General features: G+C 37.7%; 1 protein-coding gene across 2 annotated transcripts in view; it reads right to left on the bottom strand.

Annotated features, from left to right (window-relative positions):
• Positions 1 to 13,737, bottom strand: part of ankfn1b (ankyrin repeat and fibronectin type III domain containing 1b) — a 152,290-nt gene that overhangs the window by 42,677 nt on the left and 95,876 nt on the right. For both annotated transcript variants that reach the window (XM_087794209.1, XM_087794208.1), the window contains one exon: positions 7,458 to 7,580. In XM_087794209.1, coding sequence (XP_087650335.1) covers positions 7,458 to 7,580 — 123 coding nt within the window. The remainder of the gene's footprint in view (positions 1 to 7,457; positions 7,581 to 13,737) is intronic.

Genomic DNA, 13,737 nt, shown 5'->3' with positions numbered 1-13,737 from the left:
TAACAGCTTTACGTTCTGTCAGGAATACTTTGGGGTTGAAATTTTATCTGTGGGATTTTGGCCCAGGTTGGGATTAAGTGATTTGAAATCTAATTTAACTTCTGATGATAAAAAAAACCCTCATTCTAAATATGATTTAAACCCTAAATTATATTTGATTCGAATCCTCACAGGGACTGCGGCTTTAGGTTGAGATGTGCATGGATTATGTCATCTGTGTTGGTTTCCTCTCAATACTCTAGTTTACCCCCTAGAATAAATAAATAAATGTATGACATGGTGTCTGGTCCATCAACTCAACATCTGTCCTCTTTACTCTGTAAATAAAGATGATAAAGTTCTTCTCCTGCAGTGATCGCCACAGTAAATAAATGGCTGGTAAGAAAGTGTCCACATGACAAATGTCTTTTCTGCGGCGGCGTGTCAGAATCCTAGTGTTTTCCCATCTACATAAACACACGATAGAAGTGATGATTTGACTTTCAACCCAAATAAACTGGGAGATATTAGCGAGCCAAGGAAAACATGGTTTGTTTGGAATTGATTCCTATTTCATGACACAACTAGTTCTTTCCATATAATGAAGATCTATTCTTGCACATGTGGCGTCAGAAAAGCCTCTCATTTGTCCCGTTTGTTTGAAGTGACAGCACCAAGCCGCAGAAAATGAAGGGAAAAGTAAAAAAGAAAAAAAAAAAAAAGCCGGGAATATTACATCAAATTTAAACCAAATGAGGCGAGTGGCGTTCGGGCCAAAACCACTTTACACCCGGGGGCCCTTGAGGCTGGCTGTCTTTTCCACTAAGACTTTGGTGATTAAAAAAAACAAGCCATTTTCTATCTCCTCTTCTGAGTCCCTGAGCCCAGATCATGAGGGTCATTATCTGAAGGCTGCTCTCCACGTAATGCTAACTACTGCAATATGTGCCCGCGACAATGGGACAGACTCCAGGGTTCTCCATGACAAAGAACACCATAGAGAACTCAAAAGTCTGGACTTCAAATATTCACTTATATTCAAGAGGAAAAACATAAAAATAAACATGTGTGTTCTGAGTCTGTGTGTTAAAACCTATATATAGGTATAGAGTTAGGGACGCAGAATCTCAAACATTGGAAATGCAGTCTTCTGGTTTAACAAAACTCCAACTCAAGGTTCAGGCGGCTTTATTTCTGATTGGGAATGAATCCACATCCATGTTATTGAGGCTATTGTAGCTCATATGTTCTCACTTTTCAAGTTGAACACGCCCCTTTATTATAAAATGTATAATCAAAGGGAAATGTTCAGAAAAGATCAGACACCATGCAGTGTGCTGATTGAGAAACTAGTGTTTAAGAGCCAAACCATTTATTTAAGTGACTTCAGGTCGGTCTCCAGCCAACCTCAAGTGGACGCTTATTCAACTTAACCTTTTGCAATTCTGCATGGGCTTTTTTAATCAAGTGGTTGTTATAATCGTTAAATAGTGCCCAATATACTAAGGTTGGAAGTGCAAATTATAGTTTATTAATTTTCATGGTTGGTAACGTTGCCAGTTCAAAGCAAAATATGTTAGAATTTATAGGACGTGCTTCTATTTTATAACTAATTTTCTGTCCGAATGCTCTTATCAATATTGGTGCTACATTTTGACTCAGATAAAATTAAAGTCCTATTTTACAGGAGGGAGCTTTTGGGACTCGACTTTTCTTATAATTCCTGCTTATATTTTCCAGAAGAAAACTAGAATGTCCTGACAACTTTTGGTGAGTCCAGGATAAGCATTACAAGGTGTCCATGTTCCCTCTAAAGAAAAAAGATTGACAAATAAGAAACATCCAACCTTGGGTTTCTCATGTATATATTTACCTATTCAATACTATTTTATTTATTTTTTTTAATGAAAAGGAAAATTGGTACTTTGTGCCTAAATCTAGACAATCACTGAAGGCCCCTCACAATATTAACGAATCAGAAACAACATAAAACGGGTCTTGGCGTCTATCTTTTATAATACAACAGTGCGTGATCACGTCATCGTAACTTAACAACATTTTAATATGTATATTTAAGATCGTACTGCGATCATGATCATCCGTCTAACTTTACGGTAAATTCCCCAAAAGTCATTTAGAAGGAGGGAATAAAGTTTTTTATGCAAGAAAATGATAGTAACTTTAAAAAACATAAAGTATATAATCAAGAAATTAATTAAAAATTAATTATTATGAATAAATAAGCACTTTTTCTCAAATAATTTAAATATTTTCCATCTAATATTTAAGCTCTGACTCATCAATCTTCTGATTCAATAAAGCAGGAAGTATGTAAAACCCTCTAAACACATGAGTTTTTTTAAGGGATCAACTAACTAGCACACATGATTTCCTTCCGACTGCATTCCAACTCCATTTAATCTGATAAAATCAGAGGTTTTAACAGGATTTAGACAAGGACAGTCGGAAATCGACCTGTCGATCTTAAAGCTAGGAAATCATTCAGGTGTACACATTCTCTCGATACGTGTGGATTACCCACCAGCACTCGCCCTCCAGTCCTGTAGCATCCAAACACCCACTCACAATCCACAGTCTCGCATAAAAAAAAAATCCAATCCAAACTCACGAGAAATAAAACCTCTCAATTCTGAAATCGGGACAGTGTTTACTTGAATTTCACTCAAAGATAAACTTAATGCCAGAAAATGTTTTGCGCGTTTCACACTTTCAACCGTTTTTCCGGCCCAAACACTGACACGTTTGTAGCGCTGGTACGCCAACCCAAATGTCCTTGATGGTCATGTTTACGATTCTCATATTTGACTGGAGCCATACATGGCCGTGTTCCACTGAAAGGAGAGTAAGTTAAGTTGTCAGGGACTGTTTTACTGCTCGGAGCTGCCGGTAGTTTCACAGATTGGTATTTTATACGACTACTTTCCCGCTTTCTCAGAAGCTCGGATTTATAGAGGAAAAGTTGTAAAAACATTTTATATTCATACACTTACTTTACTACATGACTACTTTTCAGAAGTCAAGTAGTAGTTTGAAGCCTGACACAGGCCGTATTGAGAAGAACTGGCGCGAGTAACACGTGATGGCGCGGATTCTTGCCCCCCCCCCCCCCCCACACCATGATTCATATTTGTTGTGCTGTTATATCGATGTCTTTATTACAAACTCCTTTCACATAAAAAAGAACAAATAACACCTTTCAGACTCAAGATGATGATGATACGACTGAATCGTAGTAAGAATTCAACAATGTCATGCAATTGAAAAACTCTATGAAACCAAAACTGGCATAAGACGCTATACTATATATATATATATATATATATATATATATATATATCCATATATATATATATATATCCATATATATATATATATACATATATATATATCCTATACACGATCGTTAATGATATAATGATCATGTTTACTGTGACCGAGGTATTATTTTTCTTAGAGCAGACAAATGTATATATTCAGCCTATTTACCAATTTGCAATGTGCAACAGAATCTATATATTTATTTCATAAAAATCATTGAGTTATTTTCTTTAAAATGCTAATTTATAATCCATGACACTTGCTCCTGTATAACTTGTTTCTCTTCACATAGTCTGTATATTGCAATTTTCTCTGTTGAGTTACACTTTGTGATTACACTCTGTATTAGTGTTTTCATTCAGTCAGTCCTCAGTAAATCATATATTCTGGTTATTATTATTAAGTATCTCCATTTAGAACTTAAAGTTTTTTTATATACTAATACTTGCCACCCTAGATTGAGTTGAGAAAATGTGTGGAAACAGTTGAAATGATGGCATAAAGAAGAAAGACTGATGTGAAAACGTTGAAATGAAGTGAAAATGGTTGAGAAGAAGAAAAAATAATAAAAGGTAAAAAGAAGACAAAAGTAGAATTAGTAGTAGAAGTAGAAGTAGTAGGGGTAAGATAAGTAGCAGAAGTAGAACTAGTAGTAAAAGTATAAGTGTATTTATTAGTAAAACTAGAAGTAGTAATAGTAGAAGAATTAGTAGTAGAAGTAGAATAAGTAGTTGTAGAAGAATTAGTAGTCGAATTAGAAAAAGTAGTAGTTGTAGTAAAAGTAGAAGTAGAAGTAGAAGTACCCAGTAGAAGAAGTAGTAGAAGTAGTAGTAGAAGAATAATTAGACAAAGGAGTAGTAGGATTAGTAGTATAACTAGTAGTAAAAGTATAAGTGTATTTATTAGTAAAACTAGAAGTAGTAATAGTAGAAGAATTAGTAGTAGAACTAGTTGTAGAATGAGTAGTATATGTAGAGGGAGTAGTAGTAGAATTAGTAGTAGAAGTAGAATAAGTAGTGGAAGTAGTAGAGGCAGTAGAAGTATAATTATAATTAGTAAACCCAGTAGTGGGATTAGTAGTAGAGTTAGTAGTACAAGTAAAAGTGGAATTAGTAGTACAAGTAGAAGCATTAGAAGTAGTAGTAGAAGTTGAAGTATTAATAGTAGTAAGTAGACAAAATTCTTTTTGAAGTTTCTAGATGTGAGTAGATGAATATACCTGAAGGTCAAAGTTGAAGGAGTTTAAAGAGTTGTATCATTCAAGTGAATGAGGGAAAAAAGGGTAGAAAAAGAGGAATAGAAGAAAGAGTTGAAGAGATAAGAAAGCGAGAACATAGCCCGCATTTCGGGTACGAGCCGAATTGATAAAAGTTTGAAAGGTTGAAAATCAGATAAAATTTGTAGGAGGAGATGCGTTACAAAATCTAGGTCAAAAGAGCAAAAGTGGATCTTCCTTCAGCATTCACACAAAAAAGTGTTTTTTACATTTCAACAACTACACATATTATATTACTATATATATTATTGACACTACACGGTCAAGGACTGAATGTTGTCAGTTGTGAACATTCATCTGAAAAGCTGACTTGACGCTGCAAAGATCGCAGGATAAAATATGAATTGTTGTGAAGAAGTGACTGAGACTTTCAACATGGAGGATTGTGCTGGAGCCTGCAAACTGGTTATGAAATAATATAAATGACCTTTTTCAAGGTCGTACAGTATGTACAACTGCACTACCTAAAACACGATTTTCTTTTTTATATCCAAGGAATGAAAAAGTTACATTAAAAAAACAGTAAAGTATTAAATTAAAGGTTTTACTAAAATGGTATTCATTGATTTTATATGAATAAATTTGCTGATTATTCTAGATGGAACTAGTGAAAAATCTCTTTTTTTAATCACGTCTGAGTAAATAAAGAAATATGTCTCCTTTTGTTCCAAATAATTAAAAACATTCCCTTAAAACTCTTACTCATCAATCTTCCATATCAATAAAGCACGTCGCCGCGACCGCAGGAAGTAGTTAAAACCCTCCGAGTATTCCAAAAATGCGAGTACTCCGGAGTGTTTTCAATCGATGCATCGAGCACACGTGTTTTCCTTCTGAGTGCATTCCTGAGCAGCTCTGCCGGGTCCTGTCAGACGCCGGACCGACCTGGTTTCACCCCCGGCTAGCATGACTCAAGTCTCCAGCGCTCGACTCTCTCCTCCTGGGGTCTCCTGTTTATTATGTCACAAAAGACCGGTCACACTCTTGTAATGGTCGCTCACCCCGGAGAAAGTTAGAATTCCAGCTGTAGCCGACCCCCCCGGCCCGCCGCCCCATCCCTCTCGTAAATAAGCATGTCCAATCTACCCACTGCGTTTCATTAAAACCAGACCACATCAGTCGGGGAGTGAACTTTAAAGGCCAGGTCCCCTTCTCTGGCAACGCTGAAGAAAAAACATGGTGCTGGTAAAGTGGAGGACCTCACACTTGCACGTACACGCCGACGCCTGTACATTTCTTCTGGTGGACCACACAGCGCAAGCATCAGTGGGAGACCACACAGTCGGTCTATTAAAACTGACAAAGACCTCATTAGACCTCACAGTTGGCTCTTGCATTATTCACTGGGACATAAGAGAATCTTGCACCTGTAATCCACAAAACCACAAATTGACTCTGCGAAATAACTGCGGCGGTTCCAGCCCGGTCGTGAGAAAAACTGATATCGCTTCATGAATATTGTTTTTCTTGGCACTTTGACGTGTGAAGGAAGTGACAGGTTGGTGTCTGGTTTTGCCTAAGAGAGAAGGGTCTACATCGAAAAAGTCTAAACCTCCAGGGGGGGAAGGATGCTGGACGGTCGGACGGCGACGACTGGAGAAGTGGAAGAAAGAGGGAAGGAGGAATCCCATGACTGGAGAAGGGAAGTGAGCTCCTGGAAGGATGTCAGACTCCTGTCGTCAGTTGCATGACAACTCGGATTTTTACAAGAGTAAAAGGAGATGGCGCCACTGGAGCTACTTGGCCCACTTTAACTAAATCAAGCCCCGGGGACACAGCAGGAACCTGTGACTAGTACACATCAGCTACCAGTCGATCTCACAATATTCAACACTCAGTGTAGCGTGTCAATTATTATTATTAGTTAACGTATTACTTACTTATTCATTGTGAATAAAAGATTTCTTTGGAGTAAAACACTTAACAAAAGAGGCCTAAAAAGAAAAACAATAATTCAATATATGTGATTAGAAGGATTTGCCTCAAGTGTGAACTGATAAAGACGTGTAAAAAGAGGTTGTAAAGTGCTCAAAAATGTCCGGAACCACCTGTAAATCACTGTACAATAGGGCAACATTGAACCTCTTGATCGTGCCAGTGTACAAGTGCTCAATTGCCATATCCATGCTAGATAAGAAACCTTTAAGTGCTTGATAATACTGCTAATATGCTCCTTGAGTACCTACAAATTAGTTTAACATTATCTATTATCTAAATTGTTACCGTTGTAGTTGATGGGTTTTATTATTATCATTATGTTTTTCCTTTAATTGAATCATTTCGACCATCATTTATTGATTATTTGCAAAAGATAAGAACATAAAGGATTGAAGATCACATTCATGAATGTATTAAATAAATATACAATGATTTTTAGAAACGCACGGACAGTGCATACCATAATTTCAGGAAACTATAATAAAATAACAATTTTAGCTCAGTGTTATTACTTTGGTACTACAGTATTCCTGAATTGTCAAAACTACAACAATAGCATCTCACGATCTCAAGTCAACTATCAAATAAACAACATTTTTTTGCCACAGTCAGATAATCAACGGATTCTTGTCCGATGAGTAACATTTCAATAAACATGTTCAAAGAACGATCTCCATCTAGTCCTTTCGCTATTTTTCAAACCGGCGAACAAACGACAATAACATCACCTCTATGTGTGAAGCAATTCTAGTTTCCAATAAAGGGATTTACACCACTTTAAATAAAAAAAACCTAAAGACCCTAAAAGTTAGCGAATAAAAAAGCACTCAAACAACATTTACTAGAACAAATCTTATTTCCCGATGGTCACGTTCTCTTTATACCCACAGATGTGTGTGTATCGTAAATAAAGACGTCATCTTACCAGTCCACACTGAGGGAGCGTCTCCGATAGGCTGGAGCTCGGTCGGCTGACGTCTTCTCGACTTTGGCCGGTCGCTCTTTGAGCGACAGTCGGTGAGTAAACTTGGAGATTCCCGACTCTGACCTGCAAACAAAAAAACAAAATTTAAGTTTAAAAATAGCATCAATTGTTGGGGTAACATTTAAATTTTTTTCACGTATTTAATTTACAATATAGAACCCAGGAATCAACTACAATGCGAGACTTTAAAAAAAAAATATATATATATATATTATTTCAGCACCAGCCATGTTTTATCCAGATTATGTAAACTAGGAAATAATAATAAAAAAAACCTGATACATATATAGAGCAACTTCTGATATAAATTTGGAAAGAAAACTAGATTATAAATGTATCTTTTCCCTTCATGGTGTTCATCAATAATGCATGAGCATCAGCGGGACAATAACCTCTCACACACAGTCCTCATACACACATGCTGTTTTCATTTCATTACAGAATGATAAACCTCCTCTAATGATGACTCACACATACTTTCGCATTCATATATGAATCTCCTCTCAACCTGGGCCAAAAAGCGTTTTAGTCTCCATGGTAAGCTCCGTCAGAGACGAACTGCAGAGATGGTGCCGACGGAGGGAGCTCGCTGTCACTCAACCGCTGATCTCGGCCATTACTGTCACTGCAGTTTAGGTCAGACGCCGAGCACGTCCCAGTTCACATCAGGATTTGATCCCCCCCAAAAAAATGGTCCGATGAAATCACATATATGCATATTTTGCGAGGGACACAGATGAACGACAGCGAGCTGATGTGCACTAAATTCAATTGGCATGACAACGTCTGCGCATTTCTCTGCCATCCCAGCGCCGAGGCTGGTCAGTAGAACTGAAGTCACTCGTGTGATGCGTCCAGGAAACTGCTTCTCAAAGAGAACCATCAGATTGAATGCTTCTTGGAAGGATCTGAGAGATCTATGAGATTGAAAGTACATTTCTTCACATCATGGAATGTGGGGCTGGACTGTGAAGGGGGTTAAAAAGTGTATATTCTGGTCTAGGTTGAGTCAGTTTATAAAGGAGAAGGAAGGATGAAATACAATTAAAAATTCAAATTATTCAATAAAAGTAACAAAGCATTAACAATATTAACGAATGCAGTTTTCAGAATAATAATTCGTTTCAAATTATTTTCTTGCTTTATTTCTGTGGCGAGTCCGGCTGCTGATAGATACCAGAAACTAACCTGAATAGTCATTTAAAAACCTTAAAAGATTCCAAAAAAAGCTGTTAACGATTATTAATATATGTAAGTCAAGTCAGGGTGAGAGAAATATGGAAGGAGAAAGTCAACAAATTCGAGACAGAGAGGAAGAGGCCCAGATGAGAAGACTGGTGTCCAGTGGTTCAGTGGACGAGCAAGATCAATGTGAGGGAAGCTCTGAAGAGGGTGAAGAGTTTAAAATCAGTTGAACTCCGACAAGTTGATGGAGTGTAAGTATGATTCGGTCAAGAAACCTTCTAAGTGAAGACGCTGCAACCTAATTTCCTTTTATGAATGAACAAAACTTCAACTTTCTTCACACTCAAAACATTTTTTTTAACAAAAATACAGACGTGACTTTGATACTAGGGGCCTATGTCCAGACTCGATGTAACCCTAACTCTAACCACTTCTCATGTCACTCTCGAATAAACAATACATTTCAACGGTTTTCGTTTTATGATTAGAACATCTATTTATTTGCTAATCCCGGTTAGTCACATGAAGGTTTGTATTGCATTGTACGGTTAAGCGCATTATTTCACCAAACGCGCCGTTATCACATGCACCCGGACACATTTCGTCGAGTTGAAGGTCATGTGATACAGCAAACCAGGAAGTGAAATAACAGGGAGATTCTTGGGAAATGATCTGCGTCACAAATATGGTCTTTTGTAACTTTAATTGTTGATGTGAGGTAGAAAAGTTAATTCACTTACAAAAAAAAGCTTTTAAAAGATGTTTGTGTTTGCAGAATGTGACGTAGTAGGGCGACCGAAATGACACACGCCCATCATTTTTTGACACGTGACTGCTGCTGTTATCAAGATAAAAGTGTAACTTTAAAAACAAGTTGTAATTTATACTCGCGCCAACATTACTCTTTCATATTTCAACGTACAAACAATGATATTCTCAATCATTCAATAACGGACCAGCTGTTTTGCTGATAACTTGTTAGGACGAGTGTCATTGAAATGACCTCATGCTGCCGCTTATCTGCTCCAACAAACCCCCCCCACCCCCGACCAACCCTCTTCTTTCCCACTCCTACACCCTAAACTACTGTTTCCTGACCCGGTGCCAGTTTCTCCAAAGACTTGGTCGACCTCGAAGACAAAGAAGCATATTTTCCAGGATGACTCACACAAATGGGGTGTGGGATTTTTTTTTTTTTTTTTTTTTGTCAGATGGCAAAGCAACCCCTTAATACATGGTATTAAGTTGGACTGGAAGGTTTTTATTCCTTCAGTTGAATTAGTTACCCCGTCATTGAGCGCTCCTCTCATGGATGGAGGTCGGTAGGATGCTTGAAGGTTAATTTGGTTGTGCTGGGTATCACAGTTTATTTATGACGCTCGCTGACCTATAGATACACTACTATAGAGTCGCCCGTGATACTTCAAACACACGTTTGGTCGGAGCATATGACACAACATGACAATAGGATAATGACTTTAATGGCATGAAAACACACGGGATCACGACTTCAAAGGCGCGGGGGGCCGGCGGACATAGATGAGGTCTCAGGGAATCCCTTTGAGGGGTTTAGGGGTGAACTGGACATGTGAAGCAGCCGGGTCACAGTGGAGGGGATCTGCTGGCAGCTGGCGGACTCTTGGCTGCGCTTCATGCAGCTGTTGGCGATAACATCAGCGCAGCAGGCACAGTGACGCAACCCTCTTGGAAGTCCTCTCAGGATTTCCTCTCACCAGGGTGACCGTTTGCTTTTTGTTTGGCTCTATTTTGCTCTGTCTTTTGACGAGCATCAAAAAACAAGTGACTTTTCACGTCAGTTTATTACTATGACTGGAAGTCAAGTTCAAAGTTGAAATTAAGGTTAAGTTTAAGATAAGTTAAGGTTGATTTTAATGTTGAGTCAAGATTGAGTTTAAGGTTGAGTTTATGTTGACGTAAGGTTGGGACTAGGGTTTAGTTAAGGTTAAGTTAAAGGTCGAGTTAAGGTCGAGTTTGAGGTTGAGTGAAGTTTGAGTTTAAGGTTGAGTTTAAGGTTTGAATTAAGGTGGAGTTTAAGGTTATGTTAATGTTGAGTTTAAGGTTAAATTAAGGTTGAATTTAAAGTTCAGATAAGATTGAGTTAAGGTTGAGTTTAAGGTTGAGTTAATATTAAGTTTAAGTTAAAATTGAGTTTAATGTTGAGTTTAAGGTTTAGTTAAGATCGAGTTTATGGTTTAGTTAAGATTGAGTTTGAGTTGAAACTGAGTTTAAGGTTTAGTTAAGATTGAGTTTAAGATTGAGTTAAGGTTGAGTTTAAGGTGGAGTTTAAGGTTCAGTTAAGGTTGAGTTTATAAAGTTGTACATCAATTTACATTAGTTTTTCCCACTTTATTCTCAACATGACTGTTTATTTTAATATCATTATTATAATTTACAAATAATACGTTTAATTACCATTTCTCTTGCTAGTTGGTGTTCATCTCTCAGTCCGTTGAAAATAAGCTAAAGATGTATTTCAAAGTGTGTGTTGTGCAAGCAAGTTTTTGAATACTAGTGCCATCTGCTGACTGATTCAGCTCATTGCTATCAATGATATGACACATGATAAAACCGAGGAATGACAAAGATGAAATAAATATTCAAGTTCATTGTTATTTCTTCTTTTATGATAAATACAAAGACTACAAAAATACATAATGAACTCTTTTTCTTACTAAAATACTTATTTTTTTTCTTGGTTGCTGCGACTCAACACGCCCACATGTCACTGTGGAGGATGAGATCAATGCAATTAAATTTCAAAAATAGTGTTGACGTCTGAGACCTTCAATCGTCGAGAGAAAACTTTTCTGTTAAACGACCTATAAAAAATAAATCGATCAGCAGTTCCAGTTGAAAGAGGAGAGTGTGAAAACCTTGGAACACTTTTACACCTTTATCCTCATAATGTTGTCATTCTGTTATTAGCCTTCAACACAACTGAGCTCTGAGTATTGCATTGAGGTTCCAATGCCTTGCACAAGGGCGAGACCATGAAGCAAACTTTATTATTAACACAATCGGTTTTGAATTTTTTTCTCCGAGTGGTCATTGATAAGGTCTGATGTTCGAGGCTATTAGTGTGAACGCATTTCTAGATGAAGTCCTGGAAAACTAAAAGAAGAGCAAGTTGTGAACAGAACTGGATCGTATTCACAATTTTTTAATAGCACAGAATGTATTAAATCTTTGGCTGCAGATCTATTGTTTTTATCTGGGATTTATTTCTTTCTTTCACCATTTGGCAAGTAATTAGGAAAGCACTGAGACAGCACATACCTCAGACAAGGAGCTGATATTTCAGTAATTTGTAAAGACACTGCTCACAATCAAATCAATCAAAAACATTCAAGATTCAAGTTCCCTTCGAGGGATTCAAAATCTACAACTACCTACATTTTCAAATTTACAATGATTCCATAAGACAACAAACGTTGACAACCCTGAATTAACAAATAAAACACATTTTATTACAATCCCATCATGGGGCAGGTGCTACAGTGAGAAACTGTATGTATTGAAATACATTCATTGAACATTATCTGTTGCTCGGCCTATTAATTCCAGAGAGTTTAGTTAGAAAAATACAGTTTTTGAGTTATTTTTGCTAATCGGTAGACACCCAGGTGCAATGATCAGTTGGCAGAAATAATATATAGGATGCTGATAAGGTATGTCACAAGAAACATATCCTCTACTTTCCTGTCTATAAGCTTAAACAATGATGTAGCAAATGACCTCAAGGGGGCGCATTAGCGGTGGCTGCAAGAGTAAGCAAGCTAGGTTGAAGAGTTCATGTGTGGAAGAAGACTATAGTTTTCAGAAGAAGAGGTGTAAAAAGTAGCATACCAAAAAGGATTAAACAAAAAGTACAAAGATGGAAAACACACAAAGAAAAATGAATATGTTGCAGATTTTAAACGATCCATCTTAAAGAAAAAAATAGATTCTTCCTGTAAATTTGGACGAATAGAGACGGCAGCGTAAAGAACTGACTGAATACCAAAATAGGAAAAACCAATAAGAGGTAATACAAAGAAGCCCAATGAATGACATTTTTTTATCTTGCCGTGTTACTGCTGTTTTACTGTTGTGTTACCAGTACTGCGCAAAAGAAAAATCATTTATTTCATAAAAAAAAATGTACTTTCTGTGATAAGATTTAATCTCTTTCCAGATGTTACAACAGGAATATCTGTGAGGCTTTTTAAACACTTTCTTTGGTATATATTCAGATGCTGATGAGTGATCCAGAGCCAAAAATGTTTCTCTTCTCCTCTATTCCTCCTTCATCTTCTACTCTACATGCTCACCATGGTGCTGGTATAAAAGTGTCTTTACAAACCAAGCTTTACAATCTTGTTCCCGAAAGTCTACCCCATTGTTGTGTTGCCCGTTTTATTCCCTCACCCGCTGTGAGTCACACCATTTCTTCGCGACTCACCTGATGTCACTCTCGCTCTGTTCCGTCGCCATGGCAGCAATTAAGGGTGCAGTGGCATTCATGTAAGGAACACTTTCCTGCTAAAGAACTGCTTGTTCCCTCGCTCCGTGCTCAAAGCTATCAAGTGTGCACTTTGACCTCCACTCACGGCCTCGCTAAACCGCTGCTATTTGAGAAGAAAGTTAAGACTGTCTGAAATTCCGGCTCAACCGCCGGCACACAAACACATTTCCAGAGCGGCGGGCGAGAGCCACGTCCAGCGTACATTCGATATTCAACACTTGATTATGACCACGGTTAACAACGTCAAAACAAATGTGCCGCGAGAGCGGAGATATTAATGCAGGTTCACATTAACGGGACCGAGTGTTTGCTTAGCTAAGCAGTTTCTGTAGATATCGGTGTCGAGATGGGAGCCGGAGAAGCCGGCGGAGAGTGAAGAATTACCCGGTCTTTGTGGTCTTCCTGAGGTCAGGTTAGCCCTCAGTCATTCTTCAGATTACTGCTGGGCCGACACTCTCCTAAATCATAAGACAAGCAGATGAAGACTCGACCCTGTTAAAGCAATTATGG

The sequence above is a fragment of the Callionymus lyra genome, chromosome 6 (genome assembly GCF_982586985.1).
Source record: "Callionymus lyra chromosome 6, fCalLyr1.hap1.1, whole genome shotgun sequence".
NCBI lineage: Eukaryota > Metazoa > Chordata > Actinopteri > Syngnathiformes > Callionymidae > Callionymus > Callionymus lyra.
Note: the sequence above shows the minus strand (reverse complement) of the source record. Positions and strands in the feature narration are given on the sequence as shown.